This window comes from Numida meleagris, chromosome 12 (assembly GCF_002078875.1).
Source record: "Numida meleagris isolate 19003 breed g44 Domestic line chromosome 12, NumMel1.0, whole genome shotgun sequence".
Taxonomy (NCBI): domain Eukaryota; kingdom Metazoa; phylum Chordata; class Aves; order Galliformes; family Numididae; genus Numida; species Numida meleagris.
The window spans coordinates 9641405-9661675 of record NC_034420.1 but is presented as its reverse complement, the minus strand read 5'-3'; the positions used below and the strand labels follow the sequence as shown (position 1 = coordinate 9661675).

The window sequence follows — 20271 nt, the reverse complement described above, 5'->3', positions numbered from 1 at the left end:
CTGTAAGATCAGCACTGCCATAGTGAGACACGTGTGTCCATGCTACAGATGGAGATTTATAGATCTAACTTACAGGACCCAGAAACATAACTAAGCATCCTAGAGCATGGGGTAGGATGCCCTTTTTGTGGCTGTAGTGTGTGATATAGAATAGGGTTGAGTTCAGTTCTCATTCCACTCTGATCTATGGGGGGAATAACTAGAGTACCCCTATGTAGTCTGGATGGTCATTTAGGTTACTTTCAAAAGTGCTTTAACTCTAGCAGTAGCAATAAAGGCATTCTATCAGATAGTTTGTTACAACTTGTTTGATATTATCTGCTTTTGTGCCAGGGACTGAGCTGACTTTCAACTACAATCTGGAGTGTTTGGGAAACGGAAAGACAGTTTGCAAATGTGGTGCTCCAAATTGCAGTGGCTTCCTAGGAGTGCGGCCAAAGGTACGATGCCTCCCCTAAGCTTTCGTTCTTCCAGATGCCCTCTTTGCATAAATGTGGTACATCTGTTGCAGAGACTTCAGGAAGGGTAGTTCGCTTTCAGTGTGGCCATGGGAATGTTGCTGGTTGAATTTAGATGAATGTTCAAATTTTCATTGAGTATGCAGATTTTAGATCTGAATTTACTGAAGAATTGCTACAAATCATGACAGGAAATCGTCTTTTCCAACCGAGGAGTAAATAAAAGATGTTGAAATAAAAGATGTTTTTCAGAATTTTCTGCTCATCATGGCAATTTCCATCTTAATAGAGCGGCAAAGAATGAACATGGGAAAAACTATCAGATAACCAAGAAACTTCAGCTCAGCCTTTTCTCTTTGTGAAGGCCCGAGTGAGCTGTGAGAATGCATGGAAGGCCAGCAAACTTGCATTCCTTGAGTTCAGAGTTGCTTTAGAGCTAAGGCTCCTGCATCTTCCCTGCAATAAGAAGAAAGTTCCTATGTTTCCCCCTTCTTTTGTTTAAATAACTCAAAAGTACACATCAGACAGGAATAATAAATTTGCCATGTCTATAGTAGAAAAATCGCTGCCTTTTAGAACTCACTGACTTTTGAAAACTTTGGTTTGTGATTGCAGTGTTTCAGTAACAGGAATTGATTGCAGTTACGTCCTTGTGTGAGCTGGTTCTTACGGGGGAAAAGGAGCTAACAGAAGCAGTTGGCTGAGTTCCCAGCTGTCAGCAGCTAAATTTCAGCTGTTAGTTTGCTTCCAGAGCTTCACCAAATCAGTGTGTGATCCCTCTGCTCTGGCCCGTGGATACTGGCATCTCCAGTTAAGGGTTAACAGCTCCAGAAGCACAGCTGTGAAGGCCTGTCAATGTGCAGGGAAGGTTTTGTGAAATTTCCAGAGAGCTTAGTTCTGCAGACGAATTAGCTTATAAAAAATGGATGTCCTCAGAGGTTGACAGATGAGTTGAATTATACATTGGGTGCATTCGAGGTTTTTTGTCCTGATTTAAAGTTCAGTACATTGCATGCTGCTCCTCTGTTATACATGGCTTGACTGCCATCATTTTTGCCCTGAAATTACGGGTTGCGTGATGGAAATCAGAGAAAGGTGCCCTTAAGTTGGCATTAATGTGATGACTGAGGTGATTCATTCCATCTTGATGAGATGGGCTAGGAAACAAATACCCAAGCAAACGGTACCTTTATTTTTGGCTAAATCATCCCACGGAATATGCATTTTTAAATCTTTCTGAAGATGCAGCAAGACAGATGTCATTGATCAGGCAGCCTGATCTAGCTGTGGTGTCCCTGTTTATTGCAGGGGAGTTGCACTAGATGGCCCTCAGAGGTCTCTTCCAAGTCTAAGGATTCTATGATTATGATTCTATACTCAAGTTTGCTCACATAAGTGATCTTTCTAACTGAGAGTTTTTAAGAGTGCTTGGGAGACTGCTGGGCTGCACTGAAAAACTGAGAAATGCTGAAGTTGCTCAGATGATTCAAATGATCTGTGAAAGGTCTTTCTTGTTCTCTTTGTAATTAGGTGGCCAAAGTGCTAGACAGTGAGAATAGGTGGAATAGTTTAGGTGTGTGGCCTTTGGATTCAATGATTTAATTACCAGCATTTACAATGATAAGACAGGCCTGACTTGTCTCAGTTGTTAATGGAAAGGATGGTGTAAAAGCAGAAATATGTGAAAAGGGAAGCAAACATCAAGAAGTTAATGCCCTGGTGAGACACAACTAGATAGTCAACACTGCAGAATTCTCAGAATTGTAGTCTGGAGACAAAGAGTTTTAAATGCTTTTGGTTTTATCTTGATAGAAGAATGACAAAAATGGTGCCTGATATTTCTGCAGAATAGAGGCATGCAAAAGCCACTGCATCTCAGCATGCAGGGAGGTTCTGCCTGCAGAATGCCTATTTGGACACAAAGATAAATGGAAAATGGTACAAAATTTAGCTTGTGTCTGTTTATGTAAGCTATTCTGGTAGTTCATTGATAAGGCTGCTGGCTGGGCACAGGGGGTGTCATCGCTGGGTGTCTGGTACAATGGGAGGCTTATCCTGGGGAGGGTCAGCACTGGGAATTAGGAGGGCCTGGCTTGAAGGGGTGTGGGGGGATGTGCCGAGAGGACACCTTAAGCTGGGGAAGAGAGCACTTAGGCCGTTTAGATGCCAATCTTTGGGACTGGTTGCATTACTACCTGTAAGACAGCTGCTGAGTGCATTGTAGCTTAAGTGTCCTGATAACAAAAAGGTGTCTGGTGCCGTCAGTGCTGAGAGGATGGGGCAATTGCAGAGGAGTTACTGGGTGCTGGGAATGGGCTGTGCTGTAGTGACTGGAGAGCAATAGCAGGAACAAATCTGCAATAAGATCATCGATGTGAAGCAGCTGTGTTGAGAAGGAGCTGCTGTGTGGTTCAGCCCCAGCATGCAGCTGGGAGTACAGAAACATGGTCAGGGTGCACTGGGAGGTGTTAAAGTCCCTGTACATGGGCCTGTGAGCCATCATCTGCGACTTCTGTTTGTGAGAAATGAACTCAACAGAGGCAGAGGACATCGGGGAGGTTGGGGATGAAGACTGGAAGTGCTGGTTTGTGAGCATGGGAGTGTACCCCGGTGGTTAGCTCAGGGAGGGAGAACCGCCTCTGCAGGGAGAGAATGGCCTTGACACAAACGGATCCCCAGTAAGTTCAGGCTGAAAATGAGGAGAGAGGTGAGGAACACTACAGAGGCCGGGAAGGCCTGGCAGAGCCTGTGTGTCAGGGGCATGAGGAGGCCCAGCTGCTCCAGCTGAGGGGGCACGAGGCATCTCTCAGCTCCTTGCTCTGCTCATGCTTATTGCACATGTTTAACCAGGCTTTGGTGCAGACACAAAAATGAGAACTATTTACTGTTGCCAAATAATAAGAAGCACCGTAGACGTCCTGCATGTGTTCAGGTCTGGCTGGCGGGGGGATGTTTCATCATGGAGTTACACTTCTGTAGTGCAGCAGGAAAAGGAGGGATGGCAGGGGGCTGTGTTAACACATTGTCTTTCCCACAGAGCCAGCCCACCCTCAGCGAGGAGAAGTCCAAGAAGCTGAAGAGAAGGCCGCAGATGAAGCGCAGGTCGCAGGCGGAGGTGATGAAGGAGCGGGAGGACGAGTGTTTCAGCTGCGGGGACGGAGGGCAGCTGGTTTCCTGCAAGAAAGCAGGCTGCCCCAAGGTGTACCATGCCGACTGCCTCAACCTGACCAAGAGGCCCGCAGGTCAGTGCACCGCAGCATACAGGCATGGCTCCCAGCTGCTGCTCTCCTTGTGGCATCTACGCATTTAGGTTTCACTCATGTTCAGAAAGGTAAAAGCCTGACTCGAGTCTTGGTAGGCCGGTTAGGCTGACTTCTGCGAGGTCAGGAGGATGGAAAAGCCAGTATGAGATAGAGTACCAAAGAACTGAATGATAAGAATATAAGCAATACCAGGTAAGTTTTTAAGTGGAATAACTCAGCAAAACACTAACTTATATTTGAGATTATAAATTCAGTTAATAAAGTCAATTGCATTGAATTAATTGGTTTAGGGGGTTGTAACTCTTCAATACTGTCATTATCACAAATTCTCTGTGCAGATTTGTGCAGCATTCTCCAACATGATTGAGGGGAGCTGGGAGTGTGTAGCAGGAGGGCTCTGGAAGTGGCTGTCACTGTGACAGGGCTTCTGCCAGAGCTCACGGGGAGCAGAACTGAGGGTTCAGCGCCTTTAGCTGCAGCTTGGCAGAAAGCATACAAGTGCTAGAAGCATATTTTGTAGCTGGCAGAAAGCTTGTGTTAAATTTTGTGAGGAACGTGGTATTTATGCAGAATTGCTTGCATTGCTCATTGAACAAGAGCTGTGGCAGCCATGTAAAAGCAAGGAGAACGGGTCGCTCCTGTGGAAACATAATCATTAAGAATGAGGGAATCCTGAATATCTCTTTCTAGTCCCATTTTTGTGTACTAAGACAGGACCTTGGAACATCCTGGCACATATTCCTATGCTTTAAAATCTCCAGCAAAGGAGAATCCAACATTTAACCTGTTCTCTGGCTTTCTCTTTGAAAAGCTTCTCCTAACAGCCTGACTTGAAACAGCAAACGGCAACACCTCTGATACTCATTCTTTTATGTACTGCAGGAATGTCATCTCCTTAGTTCTTTTCCAGATGAAACAAACGGCCTTTCCTTCCACTCTTATTTTCTAGAATTATTCTTGGTCTGTTCTGAAATGTGTTCCATTTGCCTACATATTTTTTGAAGTGTGGTAACAAGTATTTTTAACGTTGTTGCAACAGAGACCTAGCTAGTATTGACAGAACAGAATAATTATATTTCAAGTCTCAGGAAATGATATCTAGCTTGTTCTGTAAAAATAACTTTTATTTGAAGTCACTTTGTGATTTGCCCTATCGCAATTGAGTCTTGTCTTGATCATCTTCCCGTATTTATTTTCTTTCTTTCTCCTTGGGTCCTTCTTTGCCCTAGCCTTGCTTTATTTGTTTGCACCTTGTTGGTACAAGAGCATTTGTTCACTTTATCAATGTCACTGTGAGCTCTGAGCCTCTCTAACCAGATACTTGCAGTTCCTCACAGCCTTGTGGTTATCTGTGGTTCTGTAAGAGTACTTGCTATTCTGCTTCTAGATATTAAAATAATAACTAAAATAGACTCCGGAAGGACCTCATTTGAAAATCCCTCTCAGTCTGGCAGAAGATCGTTAATAGCTGGATTTTGAGAATGATTTTCAGCCAGTTCTGGCCATTTAACTGTTTTTGTATGTAGGCTGCTAATTTCATAGCTTGCTCCTTAGAATATCATGCAGGACATCAAAGGTGCACCAATTTTTACTTCAAGTATTTCCTCTGTCATGGGCATTGCTGTTAAGTAATTGGAATTTCCTGCTTGTTTGCATGTTACTAATGGTGTGATCCCTCTTCCAAGAGCTCTTCAGCTCAGGGCTGTCCCTTGAGAGATGCCTTATTCATTAGCCCTTTTATCCCGTCAAAGACCATTAGAGTGGTTTGATGTGATTTGTCCTTCCTGAAACATACTGGCAGGTTTGACTGACTTTATTTTCCGTCTGTACGAGTGACCTCTCTAATAACAGTCCCAGGATCTTTCCTCTGGTCAAAGTGGTTGCTCAGAGCAGCTGTTCTGCTTCAGCAGCAGCCCACCAGGAGAGCTCACCGCATGCTGGGTGGGAAGGGGCTCGATGCAGGGCTGTAGGCAAACTGGGGGAGCAGTGGTAACTTGGGCTGCAGCACTGTGAGCCTGGGATGAGGGAGAATGCATGTGGTTTTAAATACTTGCGCCCTGAAAATGATGTCAAAAATTGGAAAAGCACACAAAAAAATCTGTGTACGTATTTTCAGACCAAAACAGAAGCCTTGGACTGGCTTCAAAGCAGGGGAAAAACTTACTACATGTTCTCTTCAGCCCAGGGGAAAAAGCAGCATGAGAAGTTGGGGGTGGAAAGCTGATGTTGCATAAGAGCATGGAGAAATGACCACAGCTGCTCAGCACAGAACTGCAGTCTTCTGCCTGTCTGGAAAGAAGCTGCTAACCAAAACCACAGATGCGTGGGCTTGGTTCAGGGAGGTAGGAAGGGCTGTGGGCCGGCTGGCGCCCACGGCTGCCCTCCAGCATTGCCTGTGCAGATGCCTGTGGCTCTGACTGAGGCGCTGGGGGTGCTGCCCTGCAAGGAGCTGCTCTTGGCAGCAGGATGAGGCAGCCCCAGGAGCGTGGGGCACCATGGGGAGCACAGATGCAGGAGGCATCTTTGGAAAGGCAGCCGCGTTGATCCTGAAGTGTGAGCACAGAGCCTCCATATTGTGTACCCTGGGTACAGGTGGTTCCCTGTGGCTTTAAAGCTATGAAATGTCTTGTTGACTTTTCCTTTTTTTTTTTTTTTTGTCCATGATGGTGTTGATACTGATAGCTTAATAGATTCAGTGTGGACACTGAGCTCCTCAGGGCACAGCTTGGTTTTAAGATAGGCATTTTTATCACGGCTGAATGCAGGGTTAAGGAAGATTTTTTGTTTACAGAGACAAGAGAAATTTGCTCCCTGATGTCCGCTGCCCTCTTCTACTTTCTGATAAACAGGAAGGAAAGATGTTGGCTTAGAACTAACAAAGGCTTAGATGAACCTGAAACATCTACTTAAAGAGTCCATTGGGTGTTTTCTGCACTGAAATTCTTGCTCTTGTCTGGAAATAAGACAGACAAAGGTGTGCAAGCTGGGATGTTTGCTCTTCTCTAGAGACCCATACTGGTTAGTGGCATACTAGAGCCAGATGGACTTTTGGTATGACCTGGCATACCACAATTGTGACAAATGTAAGCTTCCTCTTGTTGCTTCCAATAGTACGGGTTCCTCTTAACTGCCCTTCAAGCCTAGGAGCTATGGCAGAAACTGAGAAGAACATGTAAAATTGCATGGGAGTATGACAGAGGTGTTCTCTCTCACCCTTGAACTCTTTGCAGCAGGGCATGTATCTTCTCTTTATACCACTCATAAGTTACTGTCTTTTCTCTTCTGTTTGTGCTGCAGGAAAATGGGAGTGCCCATGGCATCAGTGTGATATGTGTGGTAAGGAAGCAGCTTCCTTCTGTGAGATGTGCCCCAGATCCTTCTGCAAGCAGCACCGGGAAGGCATGCTCTTCATCTCCAAGCTGGATGGACGTTTAAGCTGCACAGAGCATGATCCCTGTGGGCCTAACCCTCTAGAGCCAGGAGAAATCCGTGAGTATGTCCCTCCCATGGGAGCACTGACTAACGGCGATGACACTCAGCCACCAGAGCAGCCACCCGCAGATGCAGACCCAAGTATTCAGCCTTTGGACAGGCTGCCTCAGCCTGTGGCCTTCAAACTGCAGTCACCAGAAAAGCCCCCCGCAACACTAGCGCTGAGGCTGCCACCATCAGAAAAACCCCCCACCACCTTAGCCCTGAGGGTGCAGCCCTCAAACAAACCCCCCACCACCCTCGCCCTGAGACTGCCTCCGCCGGACAAACCGCCTGCTGCCCTGGCACTGAGGCTGCCGCCGTCAAATAAACCCCCCACTACCTTGTCACTGAGGCTGAAGCCATCCAACAAACCCCCCACCACTCTGTCGCTTCGGCTGCAGCCTTCGGACAAACCTCCCACCACGCTGTCACTCCGCCTGCAGCCGTCAGACAGGCCCCAGGCTGCCCTGTCCCTAAGGCTGCAGCCGGAGAAGCAGCCCATCATTTTAGCGCTGAAGCCTCAGGAGCCTGACAAACCTCCCACCAACGCGGTGCTGTGGCCACTAGATGAGTCTTCTGGCGATGCCTCGGAGTCTCATCTGCCGAGCAAATCTCCTCCAGGAACTCCGCATTCATTGGACGGGTCGCTGGTTCCTGCTGGTGCCCTGCTCCAGCTGTCGGATGAGCCTCCTGCCATCGCTGAAGTTTTGGAGTTGTCGGACAAGTCTCTCATTGACACCGAGACCCAGGAGTTAGAGCTGCTGGATGAGTTTCCAGCAAAATGCCTGCATCCTCAGCTGTCGGACAGACTTCTCGCCACGGCAGGGACCCTGCAGTCCCAGCCAGTGGATGAGCCTCCTGTGTCTGAGCAGCCTCAGCTGCTGAGCAAAGCTTCTGCCCAGAGTCCGCAGCCTCAGCCTGTGGAAAAGGCTCCCAGCTCCGCGATGCCGCACGTCCCAGCATCAGAGGAGATCCTCAGCCCTGATGTTGAGGTCCTGTGGCCTCTGCCCATTGATAATGTCCCCAGCTCCCCAGTGTCGCGGATCCTGCCCATGGAGAAGGCTCCTGGATTAGGTGTGTTACGACTCCCACCTCCGGAGAAAGCTTCCTTCTCCGGGGCAGTGCGGGTCTCGGCCATGGAGAAGGCTCCCAGCTCTGGGGCGCTCCATGCCTTCGCTCCAGAGAAGGTTCCTGCCTCAGGGATGCCACGGGTCCTGCCCACAGACAAGGCTCCCAGCTTAGGGGTGCCGTGGCCACTGCCTCTGGAGAAGGCCCATGGCTCCCGGTCACCACACATCCTGCCCACAGACAAGGCTCTGGGCTCAGGGGCTCTGCGGATCCCAGTTATGCAGAAGGTTCTCAGCCCCGGGGTGCTGCGGCCCCTGCCTCTGGAGAAGCCTGCCGATGCTGGGGCCCTGCGGCCCATGCCTCTGGAGAAGGCGCTTGGCTCCGGGGTGGCTCGGCCCCAGCTCCTGGAGAGGCCCCTTTCTCTTACAGCCACGTGGCCTCAGGCATCAGACAAGCTGGCTGCTGCTGTGGCTCCTCGGCCTCAAGTTTTGGACAAGCCCCTGGCTGCCTCAGCTCCGAGGCTGTTGCTGTCTGAGAAGGCGCTGCGGCCCGTCGACCAGAACGCCCAGCCCAAGGAGAGGGGAGCCCCTGCTGCAGAGCTGAACCCCCAGCAGAAGGAGAGGACCATGTTAGCTGGCGAGCAGATCTCTTGGTCTGCTGGAAAGGCGGTGACACATGTTGGACAGGTACCTTGGCCCACAGAGAAACTACAGACGCACGAGCAAACCCACTGGCCCACTGCTAAAGCCCTGACACCTGCAGAGCAGTCTCCCCGGACAGCAGAGAAGCTACCAGAGCCGACTCTTCAGCCTAGCTGGGAAGTGGCCTCGGTCCCCACAGAGCAAACCCCTTGGACATCAGAGAGATTGCGCGCGTTTGAGCAGACTCCACGGCCTGCCAGGGAAGCACCAGTGCCCCAGGAGCAGACGCAGTGGATTGTCACAAACATTCAGACAATTGAGCAGATTTCTTGGCTGTCTGGAAAAGTACGTATTCCTCGGGGGCAGGACCCTTTGCCTGAACAAAACACAGCGCTAGCTCATAACCAGGATTCTGTCTGTCAGGAATTGGCCGACTCCGAGCCAAAGTGAGGTTGGTGAACGTGGGAGGCAGGTTCCAGTCTTTTAATGTTTAGGGAGGGGGAAATTCTTTGTTTTGTTTTTTTAATCACTTCCCTGAGCCCAGCCCCTAACCCATGCACATCCCATCCGTATTCTCTCGTGACATGAGCAAGGACATTCACTTAAGTTTGAGTGTGGCCCAGCCAAAGGGAGAGAGCATCCGTGACCTTTTCCTCTTCCTTTTGCAAATGGTAAAGCTGAAATAAAGAGTCCACTCTGGGTAAAATCTCAAATTCCACTGAAATGGTCACGTTACTGATCCAGCGTGTTCAAGCTCCAGGTCCAATTCATAGGCAGGTTCCCCAGAACAGCGAGGGGCCTCGCTCTTGTTGCTTAGAGGAAGCAGGTCAGCGAGGCTGCCCTGGGGTTGGAGATGCCGCAGGGATCGGTGAGCAGTCAGGTGTACTCTTGCCAGACTCTGTAGAAGCAGGGACGAGGTTTATCTGTTGTCTGCCCTGCAGGGTTTTGCTGTGCAAGGTTTGCCCGTGTGTTGGCTGAGATGTGCCACGTGCACAGTTCACTGAAGGACAAGCATCATCTCCAGCTGAGTTAGGAGAGGAGCCTGCTGCACCTGGTCAGTGCAGTGTTTTCCAGCAATATACAATATCCACGTAGGCTCCTTTACACAACTGCCCAGGTCCAAGAAACAGGGAATCTGAAGGAAGTTAGGGAGAAGAGAGATCTTGGAAGAAGCCATCCGGCACTTTTTCCTTCTTGTGTCTTAATCCTTTAGCACAGGACATGCAGAGTGTCTCCTGCACTTGGCAAACATCGCGACCTATAAAGCAGCAATAGCGGTCAGGCAGAGCGAATTCCCCACGGTGCTGTGCACCGCCCGCGCAGGGTGCCGGTGCTCCCTTTGAAATTTCCATCCACTCTCTTCTCGACTGGTCACCGTGAGCCAGCAGATGTCACAGTCTTCTCTCCCCTTGCCTCGGATGTGTTCAGGACGTGTTTGCATCATACCAGGTCTTCCAGCAGCACGATGCGTTGCGGAGCTGCGAGCGAAGCCTGTGTTGTTTGCTCTGCAGCACAGAGGCGAAGGGGCCATGTCCGTACCGGGATCCACCTCAGCACCTTCCCCTGGGTGACTTCGGGCTTAACTCGCCTACAACCAAAGGAGACTTGAATTAACTGGATTATGTTGGTGTGCGTGTGTGTATGTGTGCGCGTGTGTCCTCCCAACCCAATCGTAGTTCTCACACTGGAACACAGTGGGCTCTAGCAGCTGGCTGGCTTGCTTTTTAACTCTTCTTCCTTTTCCAGTTGTGAAGCTGTTTCGTCACCTGGTGGGTGCCCGGGCTAGGCCTGCTGTGAAAGCAGCTTTCTCAAGCGTTGAGGCAGCAGAGTGCTTGGCCGTGGTACAGGAGCGTCCCAGCGCGCTCCGGAGCAGTGTGTGGTGGCAGTGCCCGGGCACGGCGGGGCTCAGCCTCCTGCCGAGGAAGCCTGGCTGACCCTGTGCGCTCTCCTGCTCTCACAACACCTTACCTCTGGTTTGCCTGAGCTTTGCAGGTCAGGTAGCACCGCCGCGGCTCTCTGTGCCCACCACCGGGCTTCTGCACCGCTCCAGTGGATCCTTCTCGCTGGGGGCAGATCTGCAGAGCCCTCAGAAAGGGAGGCTTCTGCTCCGGGCTGACCCTTTCCCGCTGACGTGGAAGCAGGTCGTTGGTCCTTGGTCTCTTGGCATGCAGGTGCTTGCTGCTCCCGGAGCATGCGGTCACAAGCTTCGCAGTTTTCTTTGAAGGGAGGCAGACACTTGTACCGAGACAAATCCTGATCCATTCTCCTTTCCTGACGTGTGCACCCCACGGCAACGTCCTGCTGCGAAGGCCAGGCGTGCTGGGCAGAAGGGGACATTACCAGTGAGTGGTGCATCTCTTCTCTAGTCCGAATCATTTCAGATCCTTTATAGAATAGCTAGCGACTTCGAAAAGCTTTATGGCTTATGGAAGCTTACTGTTTAATGATGTTTTTTCCGGGAAGACTGGCAGGTCCATTCCTGCTTGCTGCTGAAACGGGAAATGCAAGCAGCTTGTGTTTCTGCATGACTCCTGCACAAAGGGAATCAGGACAACTCCTCAGAGCCATTGAGAGAGAAGATAATCTAAGGGCATTTAACTTTTTTAAACAAAACAAAAAAAATGGTCATGAGGTTAAGTATATTAAGTATTTATCATGTGTGAGAAGGAAAATAAATCTTGAATTCGCATTTATAGGCCTTCCCATGAGCTGGACGTAGTCATGTAGATTGTGTAAGTAGGGTTACCTCCGTGCCAGCCGCCCCGCCAGCTCCAGCTGTAACCACACAGGTATCTGCGCTGCTCTGTCCGGCTCCGCTTTGCTTTGTCACGTGTTAACTAGTTATTTGTTTCATGAAAAATAAACTGTGAATATTTTTGGTGCAGGCTTTTTTAAATCTGTAAAACGGAGGAGTTCTCAATGAATTCTCACAAGCGCAGGTTTGAAAAAAATCACTTCTGTAAATCATGTGCTCCAATAATAGGGTGAGGTCCACCGCAGCAGAAGCCTTTCACGCAGCGAGCAGCTATCTCCAAGCTTGTTTTCAGCAATGAACGCAGACTGAACTGTTGCATGGCATTTCAAACCCACGGCCTTACTCCTTGCTGCAGGCTGTACCCCGCCTCTCTTCTTCTCTCCCTTAATACCTTTTCCATGAAGATCCAAGCTCCCACCTTGCTCCCTTCCAGCTACATCGGAACGTTGACTTCAGTGAGCTGCCGCTCCCTCCCGGCCCAGATGGGTGATGCCATCAGGTCAAGAGAGCTTCTCAGACATCCACAGGGCTCTGTATGTTCGTGCTTTTGGGAGTGACTGTGCTGAGTCACCCCATAAAATGTCCTGACCGAGCGTGGGGAAAGGTCCCCTGCTGCTCCCGGCCTGCCTTCACCTGGAGGTGGGAGGAGGAGGTGCCTCTGGCCGGTGGTGGCAGCTGGTAGCACGGCTTTGGAGTTTGGAGGTGTGTGCTGAAGCAGCTCGGTTCATTTCTTGCAGTTCTTCGCTGCCTTGCAAGGTTTAGCCAGTTTGAATCATGGGATTTGGTGAATGTGGAGGAAGGCAACCGATAACACGTAGCCCTGGTATGCTGCTGGTGCAGGAGGAATGGCTGAAAGTCTGCTCCAGCCTCCCGTGATGCCGCGGGTGGAGGCTGGCCAGCTTTGCTGCCATGTAGCAGCTCTGCTGTAACAGCAGCACTTTGTGAGGGATCTGATTGCCGGGTGAATCCGGGGCAGCTGCTACTTGTGTGTTCCAGGACGCTCATGGAACTCCCATAGCAGTGCACTTGTAGGTTTGGCCTCACTTCCCATTGCAGAAGGGGCTGGAATCTTTGGCAGCCGTGCATGTGCTTTGCCCACGTGCTTGCTGGCGGGCCGGGCTACCCCTGCTCCAAGCAGCACGTTGGGGTCAGAGGCTGCGGCCTCGGTCCCACAGCACGGCCCCTTTGGGTGCCCCACAGTGGGCAACTCGGCTGGCAGAGGGGCTGGTGTGGGCAGGTTCCGTCTGCTGCAAGGTGCTGGAGGCAGCGACCAACCTCCTGCTGGTCGTGGGGCTGCGCTGTCAGCCAGGGCTCTGCTGAAGCTAGTGGGAAAGCGATGCCGTGAGGGGTCACCCCACACCACCTGCAGATGCCAGCTAGCTCACGGTAGCTTTCCCTATTGTCGTTCTCAGCTTTTAAGCTTTTCCTCTTTAAAAAACAAGACCAAACCAGAATGACTTCCGTGCACAAACCATCCAGCTCGCACTGTGGGTGCATGCGTTACAATGCGGCGTTAACCCCCCCCCAGGCACGGGCGCGGCTTTACAGGTGTGCCCATTGAATGTGGGAGATGAGATGTGTGATAAAAGCTACAGACCAGTCCTATATGGAGGTGAGGAGGTGCAGGCACTGGAAGAGCTGCAGCTGCGTTTCATGGGGGAAAAGAATAAAGCAGCAGACCTAACCTAATGCCTCGCCAGCTGCTTGAACCCGAGCGCGCCGTGGTGTGCGCTGCTCGTGCCGGGATGCCGCCGCAGCGTTAGAGCAGGGCGTTGGTGTGAGCAGCCTCCGACCTTCAGCGCTTCGTTCATGTTTAATTTCAGCCTTAACTTCTGATTTTGCTTTGGTGTTCGAAATAACCGTCGTCGTAACCTGCTTGTAATGCGCTTTGCCCTAAATTACCGATGAGTCGTCTCAGCGTTTGCCAGCGAGTGAATGTTAAAGCGAAGTGGCAAAACGTGCAGCTGCTGTGAAAGGAAGCGGCGGAGGCAGCCGCCCATGTCCGGCGAGTGCTCGTGCCGTGGTTGTGCCGTGGTTTGGCTGCCCGGGCTCTGCTGGTCGCTCCTGCAGCAGTGATGCTGGTGGGGGCAGCGGGGTCTGGGGACGTCCCTCAGGCAGCACCGGGCGGGGGGGGGGAAGTTCCTCTGGCAGCGATCCCATCCGAGCCAAGGGCAGCGGGACGGCGTGCGCCTGGGCTGGGGAAGCGGCAGTGATGGACAGTCCCTACAGCACTGAATCTACCTCCTAGGGAAATCTGAGAAATGGGTGTTGCTATGTCCTATTTCAAGGTGAAGTTTTAATCAGTTTGCCCTTGGTTAAGCTCTTGGGCGATCGTGGTGCTATTGTAAATCGTTCGGCAGCTTAGCACAGTAGGGCTGAACTCACGGCTCCCAGCCCGCGGGCTGTCGCTGGGGCTGGGCTTCGGTAAGCGCGACCAAAACAGGACAAGGCACGAGGCACAAAGCACGTCTCCTGCGCCCAGGGAGGCCGTGTTCCTCCTGTTTGGGGTGGCTCTGAGACTCGCAGCAGTGGGCCCCGTGAGCGCAGGGAGTGAGTGGAGCCACGTGAGGCAGCCGGGCGTCCGCTAACTGCATGTTCTGTGTCCGTTTGGTACTGAGCTGGTTTCAGTTTTTGTTTTGCTGATGTTTCCGAGTTGTTGACTTCAAGGAACTGGGTTTTGTGGTTTTTTTTTTTCTTTTTTTTTTTTCTTTTTTTTTTGTTTTTTTTTAAGACACTGGGAACTTGTGAGAAGGAGAAGCAGCAGCACCGGGGGACTCAAGGGGAAGCTGGGCTGGAGCTGGGGGTGGCCCTGGCTGGTCGGGGAGATGAGGGCGGCTGTGTCAGATACCGCGCCTGGTTCCGAGCACCCTCTGCCATCTTCTGGTGCTCTGGGCTGGGGTCCCGGGGAAGGTGGCCCCATCCTGGCTCTGAGGGGACACCCCTGGGCATGCAGGACCAAGGGAGGAGGTGCCCTTGCTACCTGTCCCTCTCCCTTGCTGCCAGGGAAGGTACAGGGGGGACGTGGTGGGCACAAGGCTGGGCTCTGCTGCCTGTGGGGTGCTGACAGATGGGAGTCTGTGCAGGGTCCCACCCTCAGGCCCCACTGAAGGGAGAGGTGGCTGCAGTGGGGGTGCCCATCTGGGGGGGTCTGGGGTCGCGTGGTCACACCGAGCTGTCTGGGTTTCATGTGTCGGTTCTAAGCAGGAGTGCCAGAGCGGGTGAGAGAAACCTACATATTTCCAGCATGTATATTATTTTTAGAAGAGGGAGAGGGGAGAGTCTTGGACCATTGATTACTTTTGTTTTGCTCCCCTTAGACTGTTGGCTGTGTATGTGAAACTTATAATGAAAAGAGGGTTGCCCTGCCCAGGTGCTCCCAGAACATGTACTGTAATTCTTTGTATATAGAAGAAAAATTACTGTAAAGTAAAGTTTAACTTTACTCTCGATGTCCTCCTGTGTTTTGTCTTGATGAGCGTGGGCAGCGGGTGAGAGCACGAGCGGCTGAGCCACCGGACACGGCGCCGGCATCACGTCTGTGAGCCCAGTCTCAGACCACAATGCATTTTATTTACATTGTACACCTTGATAGAAGACGCTTAAATAATCCGCAAAGAATCGGGCGATATCTCCGAGAGAATAAGTTAATGGGTGCTGCCGGGTCTCTGCCCACAGGCAGCGGGGGCACCTCGGTGGGTGCCTGCGGCTCCCAGCACCGCGCAGCCCCACACGCCGAGGTCAGGGAGCAGAGCGATCCATGGGGCTGCGCTTCCCTTGCGTGCCGCAGACGGCTCTTATACAGCTAAAATACAGCAGGTAAAAAACAAGAGGAGTCCAAAGAGCAGCGGGCGGGTGGCCCGCAGCACTTCCCTTTTGGCTGAAGGTCTCAGTGGTGGCAGCAGCTGTACAGGTAGGAACTGCTCTTCTGGCCCAGGTCAACACCTTTCTCCTCTGGAAGAGAACAGAGCAGGAGGCTGCCGGTAGATCTGTGCGGTGATGCTGAGCATAGCCCACCCAAAAGCCCAGAAAGACTATCCTCCCCAGCAGAGCTCGCAGGGACGGTAGGGGGAGAAAGGGGCCTGTGAGCCCCCGTCAGTGTTTGTTCCCTGAACCTTCCATGCAGGCCTCCCAGCAGTGGGTGCTCACCTGTCATCTCCTGGAAGGCAGTGAAGTGGATGTAATCCTCGGCCACCTTCTGGAACAGCTCATCTGCAGGGATCGGGGGGCAGCGTGGATGCCCACAGTGCCCACATCCACGCACAGCCGCTCAGGGCGCTGCCATGGCATGGGGCTACTCACCCACATTCTGTCCTGTCTTGCTGGAGGTCTCAAAGAGCTCTGCCTTGACCTCTGAAATAAGGACCCAGATTAACTCTTGCTGCAGGCGCAGCACGTGCCCCCAGATCAGCTGTCAGCAGGGCCACCCCTCAGCTGTAGCTGCTGCCAGTGTGCTGGCAGGGACCCAGGACACAACCATGCACTGCTCCGGGCTCAGCTGGCACCGGCCCCAGCCCACGCGTTGGAACATGCCGTGCTGGGGAGGCTCCTAGCTGAGCCACGGCCCCCGTCGTGCAGGGAGCCCCCGCACCCCCTAGTGAGGGGCAGATGCAGCAGTCGGGCCCTGCAGGATCTGGACAGTGGGGAAGGCCCTACCATCAGCGTAGTCCTGCACGTCGTGGAAGTCAACGTCTCGCTTCCTCCGGTCCTCCTCCAGCAAGTCGCTCTTGGTGCCGCACAGGTAGATTCGGCAGCCCTGCGGTGGCACAGGGGCAGCAGGCACTGCCACCACTCCCCATCTCCATCCCCTCCATGAGCCCCCACCCAAAAAACAACCCCAACACGGAGCTCGTCCCCAGCGTTACCTCCTCACAGTTCTGCAGCTCGTTCACCCAGAACTTGGCACGCTGGAAGCTGCTGCTGTTGGTGAGATCTGGGAAGAGAGGTGTCAGGTCCTGCCCCAGGCCCCCGTGTCCCTCCCAGACCCACTGTCACCACCACCAACCCCGAGCCCTCACCGTAGCAGACGATGGCGGCTCGCGCCCCGCGGTAGTAGATGCGGCTCATGGCCTCGTAGCGCTCAGAACCCGCTGTGTCCTGGGGGGACGCAGGGGGACAGTCAGCAGTGGGAGGGTCAGGGGGTGAGCAGGGCCGGCGCTCTGTGCTCAGCACTCACCCAGATCCCCAGTGTCACCGTCTGCTCCCCCACAGTCAGCACCTTTGCCACGAACGCAGCCCCGATCGTCTGCAAAAGAAGCGGTGGAGGTACGGTGGGGCCAGGGGGGACACAGAGGGGTCTAAAATGGGGACACGGGGGAACCCACGGGCCGCGAATGTGGTGGGACGTGGCACCGCGGTGGGGACACGAGGATACAGCAGGGGCCAGCACCGGGGCACGGGGACACCTGGCCGATGGATGTGCGGGAGATGTTCGGGGGACAACGAAGTGACACGGAGGATACGGGGACATGGAGAGGAGCGCGGGGAGAGCCGAGCCGGGGGACACCGTGGGGACCCGACCCGGGGACACGGAGGGGGTGAGGGGGACAAAGGCACACGGCGGGGAGGCCCTGGGACACCCGACCCGGGGACCACCGGGGGACGCGGAGGGGTTTGTCGGGCCGCGGCCGCCCCGCGGAGCCTCACGTTCTGGTAGGGCCCGGCGCGGAAGCGGCGGTGCACGCAGCGCTCCACCAGGCTGCTCTTGCCCACGCCCTCCTGGCCCAGCAGCACCACTTTGGCGTCCACCCGCCGCCCGCTCATCCTCGCGCCGCGCCGGGCCGGGGCGGGGCCGACGCGGCGGAAGCGGCGGCGCGAGGGGGCGGGGCTTATGGCGGAAGTATGTGTAGGGCGGGGCTCACAGCGGAAGTACGTGCGAGCGAGGGGGAAGTGCGCGGCGGCGGAAGGGGCCGCATGGCGGCCGCCCAGCAGGCGGGGGCCGGAGCGGGCGCGGCGGCGGCGCGGCCCTGATCCCGAGCCCATGGGGAAATACTGCGCCAGCCTGGGCGTCCTCAAAGGGCCCTGGGACCAGGTCTTCGCCGCCTTCTGGCAGCGCTACCCCAACCCCTACAGGTGTGCCGCCGCCCCCCTAGGTCCTCCTTCATCCCCCAGAAAGGCCCCGAGGAATTCCTGCCTCGGAGCTCCGCGGGCCCCGCGCCCTCCCCCCGCCCCCCAGCGGGTCCCGAGGTGCCGCCTCCCGCGCCCGGCGGGGCCCAGGTAGCCGGGAACGGCCTCTGACCGTCGTTTCCCCTCTCTCTGTTTCAGCAAACATGTCCTGACCGAGGACATCGTGCACCGGGAGGTGACGGCGGACCACAAGCTGCTCTCCCGGCGGCTCCTGACCAAGACCAACCGCATGCCGCGCTGGGCCGAGCGCTTCTTCCCAGCCAACGTCGCCCACTCCGTCTACATCCTGGAGGACTCAATCGTGGACCCCAAGAACCGAACCATGACCACATTCACCTGGAACATCAATCACACGCGCCTGATGGTGGGTGTGGGTGGGTGGGTGGGTGTGTGGGCGGCCCCCAGGCAGTGCTCACAGCTGTGTTGTGCTCTGTGCAGGCAGTGGAGGAGCGCTGTGTCTACCGGGTGAACCCTGAGAACAGCAGCTGGACCGAAGTGAAGCGTGAGGCCTGGGTCTCCTCCAGCCTCTTTGGTGTCTCACGCGCAGTCCAGGTGAGTGCTGCATAGAACCCCTGCTATGCTATCTCTTTCAAGAGTTCAGTCACTGCTGTACCCATACTCTGTGCTGATTTTCCCCCTTTCCCCATCACTTTCCAACCCTTGTGATCTCTTTGGGAGCCCAGAGCCACCAAATATTTGGGACTGCTCAGCCTGAGACAGCCCTAGAGGAACGATCACTGGTTGCACCTCCATAAATTTTTCTGTTGCAGGAGTTTGGTCTGGCAAGGTTCAAAAGCAACGTGACCAAGAGCACTAAAGGATTTGAATACGTGCTAGCAAGGATACAAGGTAAGCAGCCGAGAGTAGGCTGGGGCTGAACAGGTCAGGTCTCTAGGAGATGCAGGTCACACTGGCATCACTCCAGTCTGTGGGCAGGCCCCAGCTTGAGCTAAACTGACTGTGACATCCTTGCCCTTGGCTTTTGCCCTCACAAACGTGACTGTTCTTCTGGAGTGGAGCAGCCAGGCAGTGCAGCCAGGCCCAGGCTGTGCTGTGAGAAGGCTGAGTAGGGGTGGAGCACGGGCAGGAGGGGGAGCAGAGCAGCAGCTGTCACGTGCCTGGAGCTTGCTGGGACGTGCTGTGATGCACACGGGTCAGGAACACAGGGCTGGGCTTCACTGTGCGGAGGAGGAGGAGGCGGCAGAGCATGGCTCACCCAGCTTGTTTCAGCTGGGGCGGGGCAGGGCAGGGGCAACTGGGGTCGGGTCAACAACTTGGGTGTTGCAGGAGAAGCTCCGTCTAAAACCCTGGTGGAGACTGCAAAGGAAGCAACTGAGAAAGCAAAGGAGACAGCTCTGGCTGCTACAGAAAAAGCCAAGGACCTGGCGAGCAAGGCAGCCACCAAGAAGAAGCAGTTCGTGTGAGGAGCTGGACACAGGCAAGAGCTGGGCTACACCAGAACAGATAGGAGCCTCCTTAGATTTTATATTTTTAACTGTAAAAGTCTGACAATCAGCTGCTGTTAGATCCTAAGATGTAATTATCATTAAAGAGTCAACTTCCACCTCTGAATGGGCTGAGGACTGGGCTGTTAGAGCAGTGGTCTGGGGGACGGGTGCAGGCGGTGAGTCCTGCCAGCCGCAGGCAAGAGGCAGACACAGTTTAACCAAGTGCTTTTACTGCAATAATAGTGTCGGTATATACAAGAGAGAGGAGTCAAGGTGGTGGTGGGAGCGTGAAGCATTGCTCAACGTGCTCAGTTCTCCTTCCTGGCTCCAGCAGGGCTAGCCTGTAGCTGCATCTTAGGGGGAGGAACAGGGCGGGGGCGGGGCCGGGCACTGCCCTGTGCCCGCTGCACACAGCCCTGGTGCATCCCCACCGGGGCCAGGCTGTCTGCCAGTGCCTCCTCCACCCCCCGCAGTGCTTTGCTGTGCAGAGTGGGGCTGGGAGCCATGCGCCCAGCGCTGAGCCCAGCTCCACTCAGCAGCTTGGGGTAGGGATGCACCAGGCACCCGGTGCCCCCCACAGCCCTGGGCTGATGTGGCAGCGTGTCCTTGGGAGGGCAGCAGTGCAGGGGACAGCGCTGTCAGGACCAGGGGCTGCGGGGGCTGGAGTAGCTGTGGTCTTTTCCCGTGCTGAAGCCAACCAGCGGCTCCACACCGAGCCCCGCACCCTCTACGTCGATCTCGGCCTCCTCTGCGCGCAGGGGTAGGGATCAGCACTCAGCGGCCACCCCGAGCCTCCCGCCCACCATCCCCACACTGACCTCCGTCAGAGCCCGACTGCTCCGAGAGCTGTGACGAGTCCAGGCTGTCGGCGCGGCTCCGCTCGGCCCCGCCGGGGCTCAGCAGCTGCTCCAGCCGCTGCCGCAGGCACTGCTGCCGGTTCCGCAGGCGGTCCTTCACCCGGCGGGCCCTCACCTCCTGCTCCTGCAACCGCTGCGGGACCCGGCAGACTCAGGGCTGAGGGAGAGCGGAGGGATACGGACC

At 54.2% G+C, this 20271-nt stretch overlaps 4 protein-coding genes across 7 annotated transcripts in view; 2 read left to right on the top strand and 2 right to left on the bottom strand.

Moving 5' to 3' along the window:
- Positions 1–15101, top strand: part of NSD1 (nuclear receptor binding SET domain protein 1) — a 59944-nt gene extending 44843 nt beyond the window's left edge. For all 3 annotated transcript variants that reach the window (XM_021410912.1, XM_021410914.1, XM_021410911.1), the window contains 3 exons: positions 334–440; positions 3496–3700; positions 7019–15101. In XM_021410912.1, the coding sequence (XP_021266587.1) occupies positions 334–440; positions 3496–3700; positions 7019–9354 (2648 nt within the window). In that variant the 3' untranslated portion in view covers positions 9355–15101. The remainder of the gene's footprint in view (positions 1–333; positions 441–3495; positions 3701–7018) is intronic.
- On the bottom strand, positions 15210–17479 carry RAB24 (RAB24, member RAS oncogene family). The gene is made up of 8 exons (XM_021410925.1): positions 17303–17479; positions 16833–16901; positions 16675–16753; positions 16522–16589; positions 16313–16412; positions 15959–16009; positions 15806–15868; positions 15210–15610 (listed from the first exon to the last, which is right to left on the bottom strand). Exons 1-8 carry the CDS (start codon positions 17417–17419, stop codon positions 15546–15548), a joined length of 612 nt encoding a protein of 203 aa, XP_021266600.1. The 5' UTR covers positions 17420–17479; the 3' UTR covers positions 15210–15545.
- PRELID1 (PRELI domain containing 1) lies at positions 17517–19354 on the top strand. Its single transcript, XM_021410924.1, has 5 exons — positions 17517–17728; positions 17921–18146; positions 18221–18334; positions 18553–18631; positions 19070–19354. The coding sequence occupies exons 1-5, from the start codon at positions 17637–17639 to the stop codon at positions 19204–19206; spliced, it is 648 nt and encodes a 215-aa protein (XP_021266599.1). The 5' UTR covers positions 17517–17636; the 3' UTR covers positions 19207–19354.
- Positions 19444–20271, bottom strand: part of MXD3 (MAX dimerization protein 3) — a 1436-nt gene continuing 608 nt past the window's right edge. For both annotated transcript variants that reach the window (XM_021410920.1, XM_021410921.1), the window contains exons 4-5: positions 20049–20220; positions 19444–19978 (exon numbers count right to left, since the gene is read on the bottom strand). In XM_021410920.1, the coding sequence (XP_021266595.1) occupies positions 19869–19978; positions 20049–20220 (282 nt within the window). In that variant the 3' untranslated portion in view covers positions 19444–19868. The remainder of the gene's footprint in view (positions 19979–20048; positions 20221–20271) is intronic.

Bases quoted from the DNA above. Each gene is read 5' to 3' on its own strand.
- PRELID1 (XM_021410924.1), top strand. From the start codon at position 17,637: ATGGGGAAATACTGCGCCAGCCTGGGCGTCCTCAAAGGGCCCTGGGAC. The intron at 18,335-18,552 runs GTGAGTGCTGCA...TTTCTGTTGCAG, and splicing joins GTGTCTCACGCGCAGTCCAG to GAGTTTGGTCTGGCAAGGTT. The intron at 18,632-19,069 runs GTAAGCAGCCGA...TGGGTGTTGCAG, and splicing joins CGTGCTAGCAAGGATACAAG to GAGAAGCTCCGTCTAAAACC.
- RAB24 (XM_021410925.1), bottom strand. From the start codon at position 17,419: ATGAGCGGGCGGCGGGTGGACGCCAAAGTGGTGCTGCTGGGCCAGGAG. The intron at 16,754-16,832 runs GTGAGTGCTGAG...GCGTCCCCCCAG, and splicing joins CGGTGACACTGGGGATCTGG to GACACAGCGGGTTCTGAGCG. The intron at 15,869-15,958 runs GTGAGTAGCCCC...CGATCCCTGCAG, and splicing joins CAAGACAGGACAGAATGTGG to ATGAGCTGTTCCAGAAGGTG.